Source organism: Eublepharis macularius, chromosome 5, assembly GCF_028583425.1.
Source record: "Eublepharis macularius isolate TG4126 chromosome 5, MPM_Emac_v1.0, whole genome shotgun sequence".
Taxonomy (NCBI): Eukaryota; Metazoa; Chordata; class Lepidosauria; order Squamata; family Eublepharidae; genus Eublepharis; species Eublepharis macularius.
Window position 1 is genome coordinate 789,409 of NC_072794.1, and position 22,700 is coordinate 812,108.

At 46.4% G+C, this 22,700-nt stretch overlaps 1 protein-coding gene across 3 annotated transcripts; it reads left to right on the plus strand.

Moving 5' to 3' along the window:
• The first annotated feature begins 507 nt into the window (after nt 1-507).
• Nucleotides 508-22,241, plus strand: TINCR (TINCR ubiquitin domain containing). Of its 3 annotated transcripts, XM_054979204.1 has the most exons (4): nt 508-805; nt 12,241-12,635; nt 16,171-16,298; nt 21,578-22,241. In XM_054979204.1, the coding sequence occupies exons 1-2, from the start codon at nt 546-548 to the stop codon at nt 12,242-12,244; spliced, it is 264 nt and encodes an 87-aa protein (XP_054835179.1). In that variant the 5' UTR covers nt 508-545; the 3' UTR covers nt 12,245-12,635; nt 16,171-16,298; nt 21,578-22,241. The 3 variants fall into 3 exon arrangements, 2 of the variants coding, with proteins under 2 accessions (XP_054835179.1, XP_054835180.1); XM_054979205.1 differs by lacking the exons at nt 16,171-16,298; nt 21,578-22,241 and adding an exon at nt 14,506-15,189; XR_008597007.1 differs by lacking the exons at nt 508-805; nt 12,241-12,635 and adding an exon at nt 15,235-15,622.
• The last annotated feature ends 459 nt before the right edge of the window (nt 22,242-22,700 follow it).

Here is a 22,700-nt window from a genome sequence, read left to right on the forward strand (position 1 = left end):
TTCTGCATCTGATGACGTGAGCTCTGACTCATGAAAGCTGACGCCGGAATAAGTTCTGTTAGTCTCTGAGTTGCCACAGGAATCCTGTTTCATTTAGCTGCAACAGACGAACATGGCTACCCTAGCTGGAGTAATCTGAAGGGTAATGGCTCTCGGGAGAGGCACTGTTGCCAATACGTGCTCCCTGGAAAGCTTTATGTGGAGATGCCAGCAACTGAACCTGAGTGCAAAGCTCTGTTGCGGTGCCTTCTCTGGCAGAGGTGGCCGTTTCCCAGTACCTGATACCTGAGACTCATAAACCGGAGATGCCAGGAATTGAACCTTGTCTGCACGTGTTCATTGTGAAAAGCAACCTATGATTCTCTGAGATGAGGCTCTTCCCTGGAATGAGAAGCATGAAGCTTGACAGCTGGCTAGGAACCGGTTTGGCCAGCCCCACAGGGTGGTGTTTCCTTCCGAAACTCTGCTGGAGAGGTTGTGCCTCAGTCTTAAGCTTCATGTCTCTGTTGCCTGCCACGGCAGCTGCTCTTCTGAAGCCAGAAGGGATGGAGACCCTGCGGAGAAGCCTTTCCCGCTGGAAGAGATATCACATCAAAGTCCACCTGGCTGAGGACGACGTGCTGCTCCCCCTGACAGTGCGGCCCACCGACAACATGATGGACCTGCGGGCTCATCTGGTGAGGGAGGGCGTCACCTCATGGAAAAAAACCTTTTATTACAATGCCCGGCAGCTGGGGGAGCATGAGACGGTGAAGGAGGCCAAAATCCAGAACGGGTCTGTTCTCCTGCTTGTCAGCGACGAAAGGTAGGCCTTGAGGAATGTTTGTGGGCCTGAGCCGCTGGCCTGGTTTCCAGTCATAAAACTTGCAAATGGAGCGCTGGGGTGACGGGGAACTCTAGGAGGCAGTCCACCCACACCCCGACTACCCACTGCATTTGCCATAGCTAGAGTGTGCTTTGGGAGTATCATAACAGATACCGGTTTCATCTTTATGGCTCAAGGATGTTTTGGAAATGGCTGGGGGAAATTTGAATGCAAATAAACAGAACAAAACAAAAGGAACTGTGTATGCCCCCGCTCTGAGTTTCTTGGATGGGATATCATATATAGGAACAGGTAGACGAGAGCCAGATGCGAGAGATCTTTGCTAAAATAGCATTCCCTATCAGAACACGAAGGCGCCGTTGGCCAGTGGTGTGCCACTGTGCTGAGGAGGGAATTGTGGGTGCATTTCAGTTAACTGAAGAGCTGGAACACAGATTTGCTTTCCAGGGTGTGACCCACCCATGTTCAGCTCCAGGGCCTGTATCCTGGCTCAAATTATATACATCAAAGGATCACTCTGTACAAGCAGCAGAATCTAGGGCTCCAAGTTTTCCTGCTGCTGGCACATCTAGTTGCCTGAAAAGGTGTCAGCAGCATGGTGGCTGGATCCCAAAGTGCAAAAAGCAACATCTGTAAAATCAATAAAAAAGCAGACTAGCTTCTTTTTGTATCTGTAGGCAGACCCTGCTTATACATTCATCTATCTTGGCTTATAAATCTATCAGTACACAGACTTGGTTTCCAAATACAAAAATACAAAGAAAAACAAAGTTGAGGATTAAAAATATTTGATAGCTATATTATGAATCTGTACACAGCATCAATTCTTGACCACATATAAGTGGAACCAGTGTGACTCAGTGTCTGACCAGGACCTGGGAGAGCCAGGTTCGAATCCCCAGTCTGCCATGAAGCTTAGTCGGTGACCTTGGGTCAGTCACTCTCAGCTTAACCCCCCTCACAAGACTCTTAGGACAATGCGAGGGAGGGGAAAACCAGGCCCCCTGGGCACCCTAAGTTCCTTGGAGAGAGGGTGAGATAAATCTAGATTGGAAAGACAAGATTAGTTCAGTTTTACTGATTGTATGGTGATTCTAAATTACCAACCACTCAATACGGGGCTGGTTAAATCCATCTGTTCCGTACAAAAAGTAACTAATGAGTGTATAAATGTAAATTGCACATCCAATCTTATGAGAGGTGTGTGTGTGACAATTTCTATTTAAGGGTGATTTCTACTTACCAGGTATGTGTAAACTGGGGAAGGGGATCCCAGAGGTATCATACTGAACCAGACACAGTTGGCAAGTTATTGAATGTGCTTGCAAACTTCTAGACCCCTATTTTGGGGGGAATAGTTTCTAAATTATGGAATATTTAGAGAAGGGAGGGAGCGGGAAGAGGGTTCTAGTTTCCCACTATATTTTAATTCATATTTAGAGTTCCATCACGAAAAAATACTTCAGATGGTGTGCATCTCCACTCGGCTCTGGTCAAAGGAGGAATCCTGCTGCTCCTAGGCAGAAGAGCATGTCTGGGAGGGTGGCAAACCTTTCCCCCTCCGTTCATGGAACTGGGAAGACTCCCTGGTCTGTATGTCTGAGTGTGATCTTCATGTGACATTCAGATAAACAATAATTACTGTTCCAGGCTGAAGATTTTGCCTCCTGCTCAGTATCCTGACTCATCACTTAAAAGATGCTTTGCACAGAAGCCAGGCTGGTTTTTCTGGCTGCACTGTTCCCCGCCACCTTTCCTCTTCTCACCTCTGGAGGATCTTGTCACTGGTTGCTGATTTGAGAGACTCCTGGTAGGTGCATATGAAAGGGCCAGATGGGGAGACGGTGAACCAGTTTGCAGCTTGAGGTTCCAGTATGACTAGACTAAACAGAGTGAAGATTATAGTGTAGCATAGTGGTTACATGGCTGGGCTGCAAATCAGCACTCTGCTAGTTTGAATCCCGCCATGAGCTCAGTGGATGGCCTTGGGTAAGCCACTCCTCTCTGCCCCAACGGTATTGTGGGGATAACGATAACACTGACTTTGCTCACTGCTCTGAGTGGGGCGCTAATCTATCGAGCAGAGTGGTATATAAGCACAGTTATTATATTGATCAGTCATTTTTCATCATTATTGTTTATTTATAGTCTGCCTTTTTCACTGAGGCAGATTACATACTGCAAGTGAATACAATATAATCAATAGCTGGGACAGTCACAGAGCAAAAATACAACATGATCAACATTTAGGACATTCAGTGAAAACAGATACAATAATAGGGCATATTGCTGAAGGCTTTCATGGCCGGAGAATGATGGTTGTTGTGGATTTTCCGGGCTGTATAGCTGTGGTCTTGGCATTGTAGTTCCTGACGTTTCGCCAGCAGCTGTGGCTGGCATCTTCAGAGGTGTGGCACCAAAAGACAGAGATCTCTCAGTGTCACTGTGACACTGAGAGATCTCTGTCTTTTGGTGCCACACCTCTGAAGATGCCAGTCACGGCTGCTGGCGAAACGTCAGGAACTACAATGCCAAGACCACAGCTATACAGCCCGGAAAATCCACAACAACCAATAATAGGGTATGGTAGCCACAAATCTGAAAAACTAGCAGAAAGGTGAACACATAGATATAACCTTTCTAAATTTAAAGTGTAAAGAACTAACATTACATTTTTAGCAACACTGAACTCCCCAGTAGGAACATAGCTATATCAGCAGACAATAGCCCTATCTGTAGTCCCTCTGTCTCGGAGCTATTACTTACTGCGCAGCCCTATTATCTGAGTAGAAAGCCCTCCTGAATAATTCAGTCTTGCATATTTGTTCATCAAGTAGATGCCCACCTTTGAAGCATGAGGTATTTTTATATATTCATTCATTATTCAGCAGGCTCCTTTTTAAAACACTCAATTAGTTATTCTGTGCTATTGACATGACTTGTAACCCGGATCCTACTTATTTGGGACTCTGCCCATTGATGTAATGGAACTCACTTCCAAGTGTATATACTCAGAATTATAACAGCCTTAGGACTGGATCCAGCAGATTTAAAATTAAGCAACTCAATTGACATTAGTCTCTGCCTCTGGCTCTCAGCCCAAGCCCACTTCCAAGGTTGGGTGTCCATTCCCATCTTGCTGTTGCTGCCCAGAGCCTGTATATTTTTATTGGTCAGTCAAACTATTTGTATCCTACACAGCTGCCATAGGAAGAGAGTCATGAAAATGTAAATGCTGCTGTGCTGGATCAGACCAATGGTCTGTGGAGGACGGATCCTGTTTTACAGATTCTCTGGTCTGGAAGCAAGGCACAGAGGCCAAAGCTTCCCTTGTTGTTGCAAAGGGGATTCAGAGGTATGTTGCCTCTGGACATGGAGGTTCCATTTAGTCAGCATGGACCTCTCATCCATGAATCAGTCCAGTCCCCTTTTGAAAGCTGCTAAATTGTAGTGGCCCTGACCACATTGTATGGCCGCAAATTCCACAAGCTGATCACTTTTTTCCAACCTGAATCCCATTAACTAAGTTCTAGTAGTTTCAGAGAGATGGAGAAACAAATTATCTCCACCCAGGACATAATTTTAGAAACCTTTTATAAGGCCCCTCCTTAGCTGTCTTTTCTCTAAATGAAACAGGCCCACGAGCAGTAGCCTTTTGTTGCAGTACTGCAAATGCTGCCACAATTAGTGCTTTCTCTGATTCCTTCGGAAAGCTGTTCTCCAGGAATGGAGCCACAACCAAAAAGGCTAGTGATCCTGGCAGAGCCGGATCTTAAGTATGGCTACAGGGAGAAGTGTAAGAGGATTTTATTTGTAGTACTCTGCGTTTTATTCATAGTCCCCTTACAACCAACGACTTTACAAAAATCAAGACACCAAAGGCAGTGATCTTCAAAGGAATATGGGTTTAGTTCCTTATATTGATAAGCCCATGACACATGGGTAAAAATATGTAAAAACCAGTTCCATTGGAGGGCTTTTTATACCCTTCAGCTCTAATAGTTTACAGAATAATTGCTATTTGTTACAGAATATAAGATCAATGGTTAATACAAATAATTCTCAGAAGTACATTCCTCCAGGGAATATGGCACCAACAGGCCTAAGAGACAGGACAAATTCAATCTTGTAGTATAAACATATTTAAATATCTGAAGCCATACTTTTGATATGGGTATAAAACCTAAGAAACTACTTATCCAAGGGGGAAAAATGAAAACAAAAGAAATATTGACATTCTCTCCTTACTGTAAATTCATCACAACGCACAGCTTTATCTGAGAGGATAAAGGAATACATCCACTGAGGTAGAAATTGCCTCATGTGTAAGAAGGTAGCTTCAGTATCATAGAGCTCATATAGGTAAAAGGTCAGAAAAATCCCTTTGCAAGAAGAAACAGTTTGGAGGAACATATTTGTAGACACCCCCCTCACAATCTTTCTGTTTTCTTGTCTCCTTTTTTCTTCCTTCCATATACTGGCCCTTCAAATGCATCTTTCGCTTCCGCTGGTTACTGCTACCCCCACAGCTCTCACCTACTTATCTCCTTCCACCCCAAACTTGGATGAAGTTTTTCCTCCCTCCGTTAAATAACCATTTTTGCTTCCCTTGCAAAAAACTGTGCCGTCTGGTTACGTTCTATTGCTGACCTTTTCCTCACTGGGAGTCAAGAATGTCCTCTCATGATCCATGATGTCATGGCAACTCAGCCAATCATATGGGATGGCTGACAGCGATTTTTAGCTTGTTGCCTACTGAATGGCAAAGAGATGATCTGAGGATGAAGGCAGATGAGTAAGGTGGTGAATGGGACATTCCTCTGCAGGGTTAGGGTTACATTTCTAGGATGATTCACAGGGTTAATATGGCTGCCCTTAAGGTTTAAAGGCCCCAGGTCAGGGAGAAAGGAGGGCTTCTAAATCATACTAAATTAATTTTGAGCCAGGCTTTAGTATTCAACACCAGGGCTTGATAGAAATAGTAAGAGTACCTCTGAGCATTTGCAGTGTGCATTTTTCACCAAGTGAACATGCCCAGCACACACATATCTGGCCTTGCAAGTCAACGCATATGGTTTAATATCTGACATTTTCATTTGAGGAATTAACAATGCCACCTGTGGCAGACCGGGCCTTTGCCAACTTACGAACCTCCCTCCTTTGCCTGCCCCTCCTTTGCCTGACTGGGCAATGGAAGGAGCCATTTCACTCCACTGCCTCAGGGCATGGCTGCTGCCACTGTCAAAGCCAAATGCACACACAGGGTGACGTTTCTCCCAACCATCCTAAGCATAGTTATGCCCCTCTAAGTCCACTGAAGTCAATGGGCTCAGAAGGGTGTAAGTCTGCTTAGGATTGCCATCTCTAAGTGCTCTTCTCTCCCCTCCTCCACAACTTCTGGTCCCCAAACCTCCCAAGCCTTTTGCTCTGCAACTTGGAATCTAGGAGCGGGATTTGGAGCTGCGTGTTCATTCTCAATCCCACAAAGCTTTTCTCAGCAAGGTTGCCCCCCCGCCCCCCCCCCCCCGCACTTCAGCTATGAATATTAATCTGGGGCAAGGGCATCTTTGGCAACGATTTGTGGGACAGCCCAAGAAAAACTGCCAAATGACCCTCTTTTTTTCATCCACCCCCTCTTTTTAAAAAATGCATTTGTAGCAAGTAGGCAGTTAGCAGGAGGCTGAGTCAGCAGTTCTGTTCCTCTTTTGCTGAGTTCCTGGAGCTTGAAAATGTTAGCCATAAAAGTTCACATAAGGTGGGCCTTGATGAAGAAGTGCTTTAATGCTCCAGCTAATATTTAAAATTTATTTAAACTTTACCATCAGAGTGTTTCTGAGAAAACCATTCAGCTGTCCCAGCGAGTCTCCCTGCCCGCAAAAGGCACCAGAAAAGCCAGAGGAATTCAATGTCTGTTCTTTTAGTTTGGGGAGTAGAACCTCCACAATTGCTGAAGGAAAGTAATTCAGAGAATACTATTGTCATATGGCAGCCTTTTAAAGATTTCCCACTCATATACAGACTTGTCTCTCTAGTAAATGTTTATCCCTTCCTTCCTCCAAAGGGCCTTGAGAGGCATATGTGGTTCTCCCTCTGCCATTCTATCTTCACAACATCCCTGTGAGGTGGCTTGGGCTGAGATCGCGTGACTGGCCATTGGTTTATTGGTGGGCGTCATGGCTGTGTAGTAGGAATCTGATCACTAGATAGCTCTGCCATTTGCTACATCTGGTCTCAGTCTGCCGTGCACCAGTCAAAGTCTCTCATAAGTATGGACTTGCATATTGGGAACAGATTGTCATGAATCCATTCTAGGCTCTCGTCTCAATGATTTCAGGGAAGAATTTATATAGTTATTTTTACTGCATAAGAGATCTGGAATTTGTGTATGTTACAGATATTGGTTGTGAATTTGCTTCTAAAGGTTCTCTGGATTTCCAAATCTCCATTGAAATCCATGAGAACCACTCAAGACAGAGGAGGTCTGGCCAGGAAAATTTTGGTGCCTGAAGTGGAAAATCTGTGTTAGATCATCATTTTGGCAATAAATAAAATTGCTTAGAGCAGTTGCCATTCTAATAGTACAAAAAGGGGAGAATGTACTTTAACATCTTTGGTTATCTTTGGTGTTCCAAATCTTGTCTGCCAAAATGGCTTTAAAAAAGCTTCAATGGCAATGCTTTTGTTGTTGGTTCTTGGGTTTTTTAACCTCAGGAGAGACAATTTTCTTTCCTGTCACCCTAAATTTCTGGAAATTGGATGTTAGTATTCAAAACTCAGAAGGCTGGAAGAAGAAAAGCCATCTCTCCATGTGGCAGTTTGAGAACTTCCTTGAGTGGATTTAAAATGTCAAACAGTATTTTAAGAATTCTCTAAATTCTCAAAACACTATTGAGCTACTGTAGCATAGTGGTTAAGCGGCTGAGTTTTGAATCAGCACCTGCTAGTTCGACTCCTACTACTGCCATATACTCTGCAGGTGCCTTGGGTAAGCCCCTCCTCTCAGCCCAGCTCCCCTGCTATATTTTGGGGATAATAATGACACTGACTTTGTTCACTGCTCTTAGTGAGGCACTAATCTGTCCAGAAGAGCTGTTTCTAAGCACAGTTATTGTTGTTGTTATTGTCAGGGCTTGCTGTTGCTGCCACTGGGCAGGGTGCCAGCTGGGCTGGCCCTGACATCAGAGGGGTGCCAGGGATGCTGCAGGACCTTGCTCTGTAGAAGGAGGGGTGGTATACCTCACCCAGACTCCCTCTCAGTCCACTCGCAGGCCCGCTCCATGCCATCACTCCTTACTCACACCCACCACCCCAGAGCTCTTCCCAGCCATCCTTTATAGGGCTTCCTTCCTCCGCCCCGCCCTTCTTCCAGCCTGGTTCTGGGCTGCCCCAAGTAGTTGCAGCTGGGGTAGCTGATCTGGCTCCACTGACCAGCACCAGCTGAGGCTTGTTCGCTGGCTGTCAAGCCTCCCTGACTCTGCTGATTGCTGACGGCTGGTCCAGCTGCAACCCCGCCCCCCCTGCTCTGGCTGAGCTGATTGCTGAAGGCAGGCTCAGCTGTGGCCCCTTGGCTGGCTGCCCAGCTCTTCCAGCAGAGTGCCTCCAGCAGCTCCACCTGGAGGGGCTTTGCTCTTGGCATCTCCTGAACTAGGTTACTGTCCTCTAGCTGGGGTGTGGCTCTGGGCTGTTAGGGCTGCTGCTCCTTTCCTTCAGGTAAGAGCTCTGTTTGGGCGACTGCTGGGTCCCTAATCCTGCTGTCCTTGCCCCCTTCCTCTGCTTTGCTGAGCCTCCTGTCTTCCCCCTGGGGGTTGGGACTAGCTGGCCTCCCCTTGCCCCCTCTAGTCTTCTGAGGCTTTGGAACCTCACCTCTTCCCCCTGGCACAGGCAGGTTCTGGCTCTGTTTGCCGGCCAGAGCGGTTGAACTGCTATCTCCCGGCTGCCCCCCACCGCTGCCTCCTGGCAAGTCTGGGGGCTGGGCTGCTGACCCCGGACAGTTATTATTGTTGTTGCTGATGATATTTTAAAGGTAAATTGTGTGAAAGGACTTTACAAGCCCCTTTGGGACAGTTCCTCTGGGATTTGGGGGATGAGGGGTTTTTTTGGAGGCACAAAGGTGCAGTGCTGGTTTTGTCAGCCTATAACAGCACTCTCCAACATCTGCCTGAGGTAAAAACAAAAATCTGATATAAAATGATCTGATGCAGTTTAGTGTTAGACTGGATTTGGAAGGTGCTGCCACGCTCTGCTATGAAGCTCCCTGGACCTTGGCCAGGTCTCTCTCTTGGCCTAGCCTACCTCCCTGTTCCATTCCTTTTACTCATCTAAGATCATTGGTCTGTCTAGCCAGTATTGTTTTATTTAGATATTTATACTCCCCAAGAAAAGATCCTAAGCAGCTCACAACATTCTTCTTCCTTCTTCCATTTTATCCTCACAACAACAGCCCATAAGGTAGGTTAGGCTGAGAGAGTATATCTGGCCCAAATTCACCTAGTGTTTGCGGTGCCAACTCTGGGTCAGCAAATTCCTGGACATTTGGGGGAGGAGCCTGGGGAGGGTGGGTTTGGGGAGTGGAAGGACCTCAGCAAGATATGGTGCTGCAGAGCCCACCCTCCAAAGCAGCCCTTTTCTCCTGGGGAACTGATCTCTGTCACCCGGGGATTAGTTGGAATTCTGGGAGATCTCCAGGCCCCACCCAGGAGGTTAGCTGCCATACACGGTGAGCTTGGAGAAGTGCGGTATGTTACTATAGATGATGCTGTAGAAGTGCCGTATGCAATTATGTCTGACGCTTATTACCTTCTGACTACTCAGAAAAAGATGGTTTGAAACGGGGGAATAATGCACCAGATTACCCATCGTGGTCACAACCAGAAGGATTAACCTCAAAGGAATTGTGAATCAACTTGGCCTCTCTAAGATACAATCATTCATCTATGAATATTTATGAACTTTCTTGAGTATACTTCAAATACATTTTTCTCAAAATCGGTTTATGGAGTAGATTGAATCTGTCTATTTATTGAACCTTGTGTGAAGGATCAGTAGACACCAGCACTTTATTGATCAGAGATTCTTTGGATGTACATAAGAATTTTGAACAATTGGGTATTTGTACTTTGTATATGATTTTGAATGTTTTCAGCTTGACCTTGTCATAGCTTAGATAAATATATGGAATACTGTTAGAATTGGTTGTTAAATACAATAAATATGACTTTGCATTTTTGATACTTAAATTGCTCAGGGCTAGTCAAAGTATCATATTGTTTAGTCTGCCTTAGACTATTTCTGATTGATTTCTTAGTTAGTTTTCACAGCTACTGTATTTTCTTTGCTACCACCTGGAGGATGGCAACCCTAATAGAAGTTAAATTTGCCAGACAAAAGGAGGCAGAATCCATTATGGGGATTCACAATAAAGAAGTTCCACCATGAACAGCTTTGTTCTCATGTGGTTGTACAAGACATTTAACAGACAAAAGGCAAACTCCCAGTAAGGTGTTCAGAGCCTGTTGCGTGGGGCCAGGAGGGATCTCCCAGAATTCCAACTGATCTCCACGCAACGGAGACTGATTCTCCTGGAGAAAATGGCTGCTTTGGAGGATGGACTCTATGGTACTATAGCCTGCTGAGGTCCCTCCCCTCCTCAGGCTCCACCCCCAAATCTCCAGGAATTTCCCAGCGTAGCGTTGGCAGCCCAAAGAAAGAAAGCACCAGAGAAAAGAGAAGGGACATTTCTAGATGATGTCATTAAGAAAATGGTTCTGCACATGTGTGAGAGTATTGATGAGAGGAGGAAGGAGGAGAAACTATTGAAAGGCGCACAAAGGTCACAGTGCCATAGAACAAACAGGTGTGACTGTTTCGTGTGGAGGTTCTTATGCTTAAAGAGAGCAAGGAAGAAAATGGAGGTTCCTTGGCCAGAAGAGGAATGTGGGGAGAAACCTCTGTCTTGTGTGCTCACAAGCAGCCCAAGCTAGAAAGAAGCAGAGCCCCTAAATCATCACCACCATCACCATCACCACCACCATCATCAATTTGATTTATAGCCTGCCCTCCCTGCAAGTGGGCTCAGGGCAGGTTACAGCAGTGTAGTCATACAAAGATAAAACATATAAATACATTGAAGTACATTAAAAATCAAACAATAGTACGAAGAATCAAGCCCAAGATGGCAGCCTCATCCACTCTTCCCAGCACACATAACCAAGGGAGGGAGAGGGGGTACAATTGATGATATCAACTGTGAGTTTGCATGAGAGGCAGGGAATTATAGCCCCCCCCCCCAGCAGGAGATCGGTTGGGAGGCGTTTCCAAGGAGACTTTAGGTTGGCCTCAACTATACACCTGACAGAACATCTTTGTCTTACAGGTCCGCTGGAAAGATATAAGATCTTGGCGGGCCTGGGTGTCCTCTGACAGAGAGTTCCACCAGGTTGGGGCCAGGACTAAAAAGCCTCTGGCCCTGGTCAAGGCTAGCTGAGCCTGTCTGGGCCAGGGACCACCAGTCGGTGTTTTCCTGCTGATCTAAGCGTTCTGCAGGGTATATATGGGGAGGGACAGTCCCTCGGGTATGCTAGTCCCAGTCCATTTAGGGCTTTGAAGGTTAAAACCAAAACCTTGAACCTGATCCAGAACTCCACAGGGAGCCAGCAAAGCTGCTGCAGGATCGGACCCGACTGGGAACGCAGGCAGCCTCCATGCGCTGTCCCAGCTGCCCGCCACACCAATGGGGCCAGCTTACTGCATGATGACGTCACACTCAGTGACAGCATTACGCAGTCTGGGGCGCGTGTGCACTCTGTGCACGCACGTAGGGGCAGCCTCGGGCGTCAGAAACCCTGGTGCCGCCCCTGTGAGAGATGAAAGGAGGTGATGAAGGCTGAGGGGATGCAGATGAGTAGGTTGGCAGCCACAGCCTCACTAAACCATGTGTTCACTTGGTGCTGCCTGGGGGGAGCCCCTAGGAAAATTTATTGGGGCTTAAACCCAGTTGCCCCCCTGAGATGTATGTCCATCTTGAGATTGTCTAACTGGAGATGCCAGACACGGCGGGTCACACGGCGGGTCCTGCCACTGCGTCCAGTCAGTTGGGCAGCACTGCAGAGGGGTGTGTTTTTTCTCAATTTATTCCCCACCCTCAAATAACATCAGGGCACTGGCACCTTTGCTTCCCTCCCAGACCTGAAGCAATGCCTCTTCTCAGATGCTGTCTATTTTGGCACACCATCTAAAAACAAAGGGTGTACTCCTTCTGCTAGCTATTGTTTTGCTTTGTATGCAAATATATGCAGATTTAATCAACTCACTCATATGATTAATCAACAGGTTTTTTAAAGCTGATGCTCCCCCTGCCCCGCTGGTGCGTTGTGTTTTGATTGACTTTCTGATCAAAAACCTTGTTTCTTCCTCAGATGATTTTCTGGTGAGCAGAGCCAAGGAAGGACATGAGAGATGAACGGAGGTGATGAAGGTTGAGGGGATGCAGATGGGCAGGTTGGCAGCTGCAGCCTCACTCAGTGCCCATCTATTGGCAAGCTCTTTGCTGAGTACCAGCTTGGAAAGACAGATGCAGGCAGTGAGTGCTTTTTCCGCCATATTTTGGAGCAGCTGGGATCAGTGAGGAGCTGAAAGGGAAATGGAGATGGTGTCACTCTGAGTCCTGATGGTATGGATTTGAATGGGAGCTGTTCACAGGAGAAGACTCAGGGCTGTCCCGCCCTCGATAACGGCAGCACAGCATCAATAGACTGCTTTCAGTGTTTCAAAGTTAATCACCGTGGCATGATCCATACAACAGCCCTGTAAGGTAGGCCGCCATTATCTAGGCTGAAGATTTCTATTTCATTTCCCCCTCTTGAAAAATGAACCTGCATCTTTATTTTCTCCTTTCTTCACACCCATCCCCCCTTGTTAAAATGAACTCCCATTTCAGTGTTTCAGGCCTCAATTTTGTCTGAGTAGCTTCGAAGACTGAAGTTTGTGTGCAGAGGGGAACCTTGAACTGGTTAGCTTCTGGATAATGGCTCTTTTATACTCCAATTAGGGTGGCCAGCTAAAGCAGGCAACCTGGCCACCCTAATGCGAGTAAGAGTTAGAGTGGTGTAGTGGTTACAAGAGACCTGGGTTCAAATCCCTGCTTGCCATGAAATTTACTGGTTGGCATTGGATCAGTCTCTCTCTCTCAGCATCCGCTACTTTATTGGGTTGTTGTGAGAATAAACTGGAGGGAGAACCATGTATGCCTTCCTGAGCTCTTGGGAGAAAGTGTGGGATAAGTATGCATTAGACAAATAATAAAATACTCCAGCTGTCTACATCAGTCCTGAAACGGGCTCCAATATGGGGGTCTTGCAGTCAGGGGCATGAGATAAAGCCAGGGTTCCAGGAGGCAGGACGTTCTGCCCCCTTGACCCTTCCAAGGCCAAGCTCCTATTTATACCAGGCCTGACCTATACAAAAGCTTCAGACTGCCTGCCTTGATGGGCCTTGAGCCTTGGGCGGCCCATCTGGTCTAATGATGTCATCACCCTGCATCAATGCCTAGAAGAGTCTGCCCAGGGAAAGGATTATTGTGATCCACAGTGTGAGCCCTCTCCCCACCCATGGCTGATCTCTTCATTATGGCAGTCACCAGGAGAGGTACAGATAGTATGGTGCAGATCTTGATGATTCTGTAGATTACAGTAACAGTGATGCAGAATAGACATGGGCACAAACCAAAAAAACCCGAATCATGGGGTTTGTGGTTCATGGGTTTTCACGAACCACGAACTCCCACGAACTGGTTCATGGGGTTTAAATGCCCCTTTCCAGCTGCTTAACAGCAGGGAAAGGGGCCTTTAATCATTTAAAAGGCCCTTTCCTGCTGCTTGCAAGGGGCAGGAAAAGTTTAAATGGCCATTTAAACTGCCTCTTTAATACGAACCAAACAAACCAGTAGACCAGTTCGTGGAAGTTCATGGAAATGAGCTTCCATGAAGCACTGGTTCATGAACCACAGATCGGCCTGGTTCGTGCATTTTTTTTGGTTCGTATTTAGGTTTGTGCCCATCTCTAATGCAGAACAACTGCAACCACAGTTTTAAAACCAGCATAGTGCTATGTTTGCAAAACACTTCAGAAACTAAGGGCAGCGACAAATAATTAGGGTGATTACAATTATATGTGCATAGCAGCATCCTCCATGGCTTCTGGTATAATTGGTGTGAGAATCACATAGGTATTACATGTGTTCCTTTGGTCACATGGCTCTGCAGTATGAACATTGTAAAAAGGGAATGTAAAAGGGAACCTGTCAGAAATGGTGCAGAACCTAGCTGCAATATTCTGTCAAATGGAACTGCCACAACCCCCTCCCCACAAAATCTGCTATGGATTCAGTTCTGCAATAATGCTGATCTTGAGATTTGTGGCCTTATCAGCTGTGTGGTGTGCTCTCTCTCTCTCTCTCTCTCACACACACACACACATTACATTCACAAGGAGGTGGAATTTATACAGTGGAGCAACTGACAGACATCCTCCCAGGACCAAAATGAAATTTCAGAGAAACATGGACACAGACCCAGCTGGGCCTGACGCTAGACTTGAGGAGAGGAGAGGCCAGAGCTCCCAATGGGAGTGGGACGCAATGTTAAGTGTCAACTTGCAAAATATTATACTTTTTTTTTTTAAAGGACAAAATCTAAGAGCGTCTGGAACTGGGCTTTACTCATTTGAGCTGCCAGTGAACAAACATGAAGCCCAGGGGCCTATAGGGGTTCCCAGCATGCCATCTGTATCATCCTTCCAGGTAAATTATTAAATTACTTTCAAAACCAGGGACTATATGCCCTTAGCAGGGCAAAACAGCTGATTCCTTCATCTGTGCCTGCTCTGCATCAGCCTCTCCTACGAAGTTCAGGTGGCTGAGCACTTCACCTCTGAGAGAGCAGTTGGCAGCTGGGGAGAAGGCTCGTGAAGGGATTTGGGCTTCTAAAACACAGGGAAGAGCTGCATCTTGGAGGAGGGGATTCATGGATGGTAACCCCGTGATCCTACCATTGGTGACTCCCTCTTCTATCAAAGTTGGTGGCTTTGTGATGGAGCAAGAACTACAGCGGTGATGTGTGGGAACCTATTGGGTTGGGAGTTTGGCCTCTTGGGTCCTGGGTGGAGTTGGCAGCTGGCCAAGTTAGTGGGCCGGTTGGAGCAGTTGGGTTGGCACAGCCACCCTCCAGGTGGGAGGGCAGAAGAGCTGGCTGGGCTGTTATGTTGACAGATAGGTTGGTGTTCCCTCCCAGGTGTGGCTGTTCCATTTCCAGGGAGTAGCAACTCTGGCAGCAGCTTGGAGGAAGTTGGTGTGTGTGTGTGTGTGAGAGAGAGAGAGAGAGAGAGGCAACCCTGCCACTGCAGAGATTGTTTTTCCAATGGTTGTCTGATTGGAGAGAAGATGAGAGCTTGCATAACTGGGCAGTGTCATTTAAAAATGGCTCAGAGCGCTCAGAGTGAGGAGAGGGAAGCCCAGAGCTCCCAACAGGAGTGGGAAGAAACTTGGGGCAGAGGAGGTCCTAGTAAGGTCTTTGTATGTTCCCTTCCTTCCGACAGAGGCCATGTTGCTTCTGTGTCCAAGTGGCAAGCTATGCATCCTTCCCCGCACTTTCTGAAAACAGTGAGCATTAAGGAATGCTCTTTTTTAATATTTACAAGCAGGATAGTGCATGCTTGCATTATCTGACTCTAATTTTGTTTCATCTAGCCATTAAAAAGCATCCATGTGGATCCTAGCAATGTGTGCCTGCCTGAAGATCCAGGGTATGTTGTGGACAGCTCCCAAACTCCCCTTTCCTTGTTGAGACTCAAGGATAGGAAGTCTGTCATTGTTGTTTCTGTTTATCCACGATATGTCACCATGGGTGACACAGTTGGCAAACCCCCACACCATTGCAGGTTGCTGCTTCTCACTCTGACACGTACTGCTAATACTTAACTTGCCAAGTCTCCTCTTTCCATCTTTCTAAGCACGTTTATTAACATTCTGTGACACCACATCATTTCAGTCAATGGCAGAGATGGAGAGATTTGCTTTTACGCAGCAGCTAGATTATTATTTTTTTAGGTATTTTTTTTTTGCCACAGTGTGGAAAAAATTCCAGCGCACCTTATTCTCTATAGCTGTGGGATCTGCCTGCCTCCCTTGATATATTTCTTCACAGGGAAAGAGAATGTCAGGAAGGAACGATTTCTCTCTAGTGGCCAGCAAGAGCTGCCTGCTGCAGTGTGTTCTCTCCCCTGCAACCTTTTGCTGATAGTTTTTTGATTGACGTTTGTGTGCCATCTGACAATTTGTTTTTCTAATGCAGGTGAAGCTTTCCTTAGGAGCCTAAGGAACCGCCCGGTATGGTGCCATCCTTTAGAAGGAAGATTTTATCTCTCATGTAGGGGAAAAAAAACATTCCAACACCCCAAATCTCTTAAGAAACATTTGAAGGTAAAGAATGGGCAGAAGGGAGGGGAGACTCTTTTGGTATTTGGCAGGCCTATCCCAGGGCCAAAATTAATTGCAGCCTCCAAGAACAGGGGCAGTGTATCTCTAATTGCTGAATTGCCTGTAAACTCTACTTAGTAGGTTTCCCAGAGGCATCTTGACTGACCACTGCCAGAGACAGCATGCTGGGCAAAGATTCAGCAGAGTTTGATACCTGGCAGAGGCTGGTCTCCTCAGGGATCATAGAATAGAATCACAGGGTTGGAAGGGACCTCCAGGGTCATCTAGACCAATCGCCTGCACAATGCAAAAAACTCACAATCATCTCCCCTCTCCACACCCCCAGTGACCCCTGCTCCATGCCCAGAAGACGGCAAAACACCATCAGGATCCCTAGCCAAACTGGCCTAGGGAAAATTGCTACCTAACCCCAAGGTGGCGATCGGCCTTACCCGGGGCATGTAAGAAAGGACCACGAGAACTAAGCACTGATGGAACCCTTCCTGCCCTCCCTCTCATGATCTGCCCAGGTTCACAGAGACAGCATTGCTGTCAGATGGCCATCTAGTCTCTGCTTAAAAACCTCCAAAGAAGGAGAGCCCCCCCCACCAGCTGAGGAAGCCTGTTCCACTGAGGGACTGCTCTAACTGTCTGGAAGTTCTTCCTAATGTTTAGCCGAAAGCTCTTTTGATTTAATTTCAACCCGTTGGTTCTGGTCTGACCTTCTGGGGCAGCAGAAAACAACTCTGCACCATTCTCTATATGACACCCCTTCAAGTACTTGAAGATGGTTATCCTATCACCTCTCAGTCGTCTCCTCTCCAGGCTAAATATTCTGAGCTCCTTCAACCTTTTCTCACAGGACTTGGTCTCCAGACCCCTCACCATCTTCGTTGCCCTCCTCTGGACACATTTCAGCTTGTCTATAACCTTCTTAAATTGTGGTGCCTAAAACTGAACACAATTCCCTAGGTGAGTTCTAACCAGAGCAGAGTAGAGCGATACCATCACTTTGTGTGAGCTGAACTCTGTGCTTCTGTTGATACAGCCCAAAACCGCATTTCCCTTTTTAGCTACTACATCACCCTGCTGACTTATGTTCAGTGTGACCATTCCACACAGCTTACCTTCTTCCGAAAACTTCTGAAAAACAGCATCTTTGCATGCTGTTATCGTGCAAAATCGCACGAGAAGATGCTATCTTCTGCAATAACAGTGTCTTGTGCGATTTTGTGTGATAACAGCGTCTTCCTGGCACGATTTCACGCGCAAAGACACTGTTTTTCAGAAGTTTTCGGAAGAAGGTAAGCCATGTGGAAACGGCCCTAGTCTACTAAGACCCCTAGATCCTTTTCACATATACTACTGTCAAGACAAGTCTCCCCCATCCTATAATTATGCATTTGATTTTTCTCACCTAAATGCAGAACTTTACATTTATCTCTGTTGAATTCATTTTATTTGTTTTAGCCCAGTTTTCCAGCCTGTCAAGATCATCCTGTATCCTGACTCTGTCTTCGACTGTAGTTGTCACCCCTCCCAACTTTGTATCATTTGCAAATTTAATAGGCATTCCTTCTGTTCCTTCATTCAAATCATTTATAAAAATGTTGAACAGAACAAGTCCCAGGACTGATCCCTGAGGAACTCCACTTGTCACTCTTCTCCAAGAGGATGAGGAACCATTAACTAGCACTCTTTGGGTGCGATCTGTAAACCAGTTACAGATCCACCTAATAGTAATAGGATCCAAACCACATTTTACCAACTTGTCAACAAGGATATTATGTAGAACCTTATCAAAAGCTTTACTGAAATTGAGATAAACTATGTCTACAGCATCCCCCTGATCCAGCAAGGTAGTAAGTTTCTCAAAAAAAGAGATAAGGCTAGTCTGATATGACTTGTTCTTGAGAAACCCGTGCTGGCTCTTAGTAATCACAGCCTTCCTTTCTAAATGCTCAAGGACTGACTGTTTGATGATTTGTTCTAAGACTTTTCCAGGTATAGATGTCAAGCTGATGGATCGGTAGTTACCTGGATCCTCCTTCTTAAAGATGGGGGACAACATTTGCCCACCTCCAATCTTCTGGCATATCGCCTGATCTCCAAGAATGCTAAAAAAAAAAAGGGCAGAGGCTCAGAAATTACACCTGCGCGTTCTTTTAGTACCCTTGGGTGCAATTCATCTGGCCCTGAGGACTTAGTTCCATTTAAAGAAACCAGGTGTTTATGTACTACCTCTATGCTGATCCTGGGCTGTAACTCCCTTCCCCCATCATGTGTTCTGTTATTGCCATTGTTGAGGACCAGTAAAAGCTGCACTCTTGGCTGGGAACCTGCTTTAAAACGCATCACCAGCTTTGTTAATTAGTGCAGGGGGAGGGGCACCATAAATCATCGCTAAAAACCTACACATAAATGCATCATAGGTCAGTGAAGAAACTTAAACGTATTCAAAGTTATTGAAATGTGGTTTGTAATTTTAATGACTTGTTTAAAGCATGCCAGCTCTTGCCAATCATTGAAGTAATTTTGCATTCATTGGCCAGGGCAGCAAAAGTTGGGAGCAGGTTTAATTCTTGAGGATCAATGGAGCAGCCTATTCCCTGTACATTTGGGCCTCACATCCCCCCGCCTGTGCAAGCTAAAATCATTCAGGGGGGGAGGGGCCTGGCATGTCCCCCTAGACTGGAGCGTCTATTTCCCAATGTAGGAGAAGGCATGTGCCGGTAACTGGGGATTCCCTACTGAGATAGGAAGAGGGTAAAGTGTGCTGACCAGACTTTTCATCTCGAGAGGTATACTGTCTACCAGGTGCACTCATCCAGGATATGACAGAAAGTGTAGGAAGACCCCAACAGACAAGAGTGTTGCCTATGCAAGTGCAGACAACGCTCCAATACTCTTCTATCACCTGCTCTGCCATTGGCAGTGAAGCTGCAGGCGGGTGGGCCGGGATGCCTCTGCCGCTCTTGATGTAAGAAATGCTGGGCAGTGAGACAGCAAACCCTTCAACCTGCCTGCCCCCAGCTTCACTGCCTCAGGAGCAGAGGGGAGCCCCCACCACCACCATCTTGCCTGGCTGCCTGAAGCTTCACCACCTGAATGACGGCAGCAACTCCTTCCGTGCTCACCTGCAGCCTCGCCAACAATGCAGCTTTGCCATAGGCCGGGCAGGCTGGAGGAGTTGCCACTGCAATGGGTGCTGTAAAGCTATAGGAGGCCGGGAGAAGTCACCGACTTGCATGCAGGGGAGGATGGAACTGCCCCACGCAGCAATGCTTGCAGGTCCCTGCTTGTTCTAATATAACACCCACACAATAAAATGAAACAGAGCAGAACAAATTGTGAAGCAGATTTTAACCAAAAGAAGAATAAAAGAAAAAAAGAAAAAAGATCTTTGCTCAAACCCTAAGAAAAATGGCACCAGGGACGGCATTAGAGTGCTTGCAGCACTGCTGTGACTTCCTGTAGGCTTGTCATTTTCCTGCCTGCTTTGGGTAGTACACCTCGTCCCCGATTGCCCTACTCTTGAGAGACTGAAAAGCGAGAGGAAGAATGGCTGGAAAATGGCTTCCATAATGACGATCTAGAAATTTCCCTGTCTCTCTAGGGCAATTACCATAGAGATTAAGGGAAATCACCAGAACATCACCGAGAAGTGACGTACTCCCCAAATTCTACCCGTCCCCGGACATCTCTCTCAATATTTCCTGGGCTTTGCCAAGGTAGTGTTGGCAATTGTACTCCCACTGGCTTGTGGCTCAGTGTTAGAGCACCTCTTTACCCACAATGGCAGAAGGCCTCCTGCTGGCAATCCTTATTGCCTGCTGCTGCTCCAAGATTAGTTTTTATATGTCACCTAGAAGTGACATTGCGCAGCTCTAAGAATCGCCAGAGTTGAGTTACCATTGAGTTTTTGGGGATTCCTAGAGGTACCTGACATCACCCTGGTTTTTCTCAGATGTGACATCATGAAGCATGTGATGCTTTCCCGTATCCCTGCCTCAAAAGTTCCCACCGGTTGCCAGGCTCAGCTTGGCAATCCCCCCTATAAAGGTTCCAGATCCAATCCCTGCGATTTCCAGTTAAGAAGAGGATCAGACAGTCTGAGGTCTGGGAGAGCCATGGCCAGTCAGAGTTGGCAGTGCTGGGCCAAAAGGAGCAGCGGCCTTATCCAGTATCGGCAGGTTCTCATTTTCACTGCAGACAAAGCCTTGTGACTGGCCCTGCAGGCTCTCAGGTCCTCCATTTCCAACTACAATCCCTTGCTCAGCTTTTTCCTTCTCCCCGAGATACTAAAAGGCAGGGCCACCTGGTGGTTGACTATAAAGATTCCTATGATTTAGAATGAATGTAAGTAGTGAGTGATAACCACTTTAAATAAAGAACCAGTGTGGTGTAGTTGTTAGAGCATTGGACTAAGATCTGGAAGACTTGGGGTTTCCTGCCCCCTATACCCTCCCAATGTGAGGGGGGAGCCTGGCATTTACCTTGGGGGTCAGTTGGGAAGTGACGTCATTGCGCTGGAAGCAGGCTCACTCCCACACTTTGCGTGGGGCCAGTTCAGCCCCTTGGGGGTAAAAATTAGCCCCTGCAAAGCATAGGAGCATGCCCACTACCGGGCACGATGCCATCGCTTGAGGAAGTGACGTCATCATGCCCGCCAGGCAGGGCCCCTGCTGTGAGCTTGCCCGGGAGGTTCCTTGCCTCCCAGGCCCATTCCCCACGCCTTCCCTCACCCTGCCAGCCAGGTAAGCGGTGGATGGGGGCAGAGACTGGGAATGGGGGGGTCCCCTGCCCCCACCAGGGGACTGGCAGTCCTAGGAAGACTCCAGGTTTGAATCCCGACTCTGCCATGGGAGCTTGCGGCATGACCTTGGGCTAGTCACACACTGTCAGCCCCACTTGCCTTGCAGGATGATTGTAAAATGGAGGCAAGGTGAACAACGCCAATCATTTTGGGTCCCCATAGGGGGGAAATGTGGAATATATAGTGGAGTAAATAAATAAAACAAAAGAAGACACTTTCACAGAGGATAGAACAATCAACATCTTGTAGAGCTGAATGGAGCCTCCATGTTTAGAGTTGTCTACCACTAAATAGCAAATTCTTGGGACAATCATTTTATGACCTTTTTGTGAGATCCTGAGAGGGCACTGCTAGAAACAGGATGCTGGACTGGCGAGGCCATTTGGGGCTGACCCAGAAATGCTCTTAATTATTCCAGAGCACATCTATTTGACTCTCCCTGTTGTTGTTTTTTGCTAAACTGCAGGTCTTGGGCGAGGAGGAAGTTGGCTGCCGTGTGCGTGCCTCTGGTCCACATTTCATACCAGCTTTGTCATGCAAATGGGGTGTGGATAGATGTTTTACCTGGAAAAGATTCTCCAAGAGTTCCGTTCCTGCTACTGCCATTTGAAAATATCTTCCCCTTGCAGTCACACCTTATGTCTCCATTATTTTTTTAAAAAAACCTCTGCCTTCTTGTTCAAAGATAAAAACAAGTCTAGACAGGACGGTTTTGCCCAAGTGCTTGCTCAAAAAGAGGGATTTCAGGCTAGAGGGGTGTAATCAGAAGGGCGGGGTGGAGGGTTTCGGTCTTCTGCACTGAGAGCTGGTTTCGTTAACTTTTGTCATATTCTTTTTCTTTTTAAAGAACTGAATCCATGCGGCAATAACAGACGTTGCTCTTAGACTCTAATTTTACTTAGTCTTTCCCCTGTTCAAATTCTTTTCTCTTGGTCTTAGGCTAAGGAGGAGTTTGAATTTCTCATCCCTGCCATTTGGATCTGAAAATGTTCCCTTTCAGTTTTGCTTTGAGCCTGTAATTCTACATTTTTGTACTGCTCTCTTTTTCCTCGCAACCATTTTTCCACCTGCCAAATGTCTGCATTTTTTATTGTTACTTGTGTGTCAATAAATCAGGATTACAACTCTTAGTGACTTGCATTGTATGGATGAATGTCCTCTAAACTGTATATTAAAACCATACTCTGTATACACAATTAGAATGAATTTACAAAACCAGCAAGCGAAGAGGAGAGAAACCTGAAACTATGGGTAAAAATATACAAAGAACATGAATGGGGAATATTCTCTCTTCCCTTGAGGTCCGTAATCCTTTTTTATTCCTTGGGCAAACTGGCACAATGAAGTGCATGTGGAGCTCCAGGCTTGAGTTGGCCATCTTCCCTGGCAAATTTTACACCAGGGAGAAGCATTTTTGTTTACACATACTCTTAACATGTGTGGTTTTTTCCTTTCTTTTTTTTGGAGTCAGCTTTTTTCTGTTTCTTGGTTAGATACATGGACTTCATCTGTTTCATTTTAACTGTTGTTGACTTTATTTAAAAAAAAGCACTCCTTAGAGGGTTTTTTTTAAAAAAAAAATTGTTACT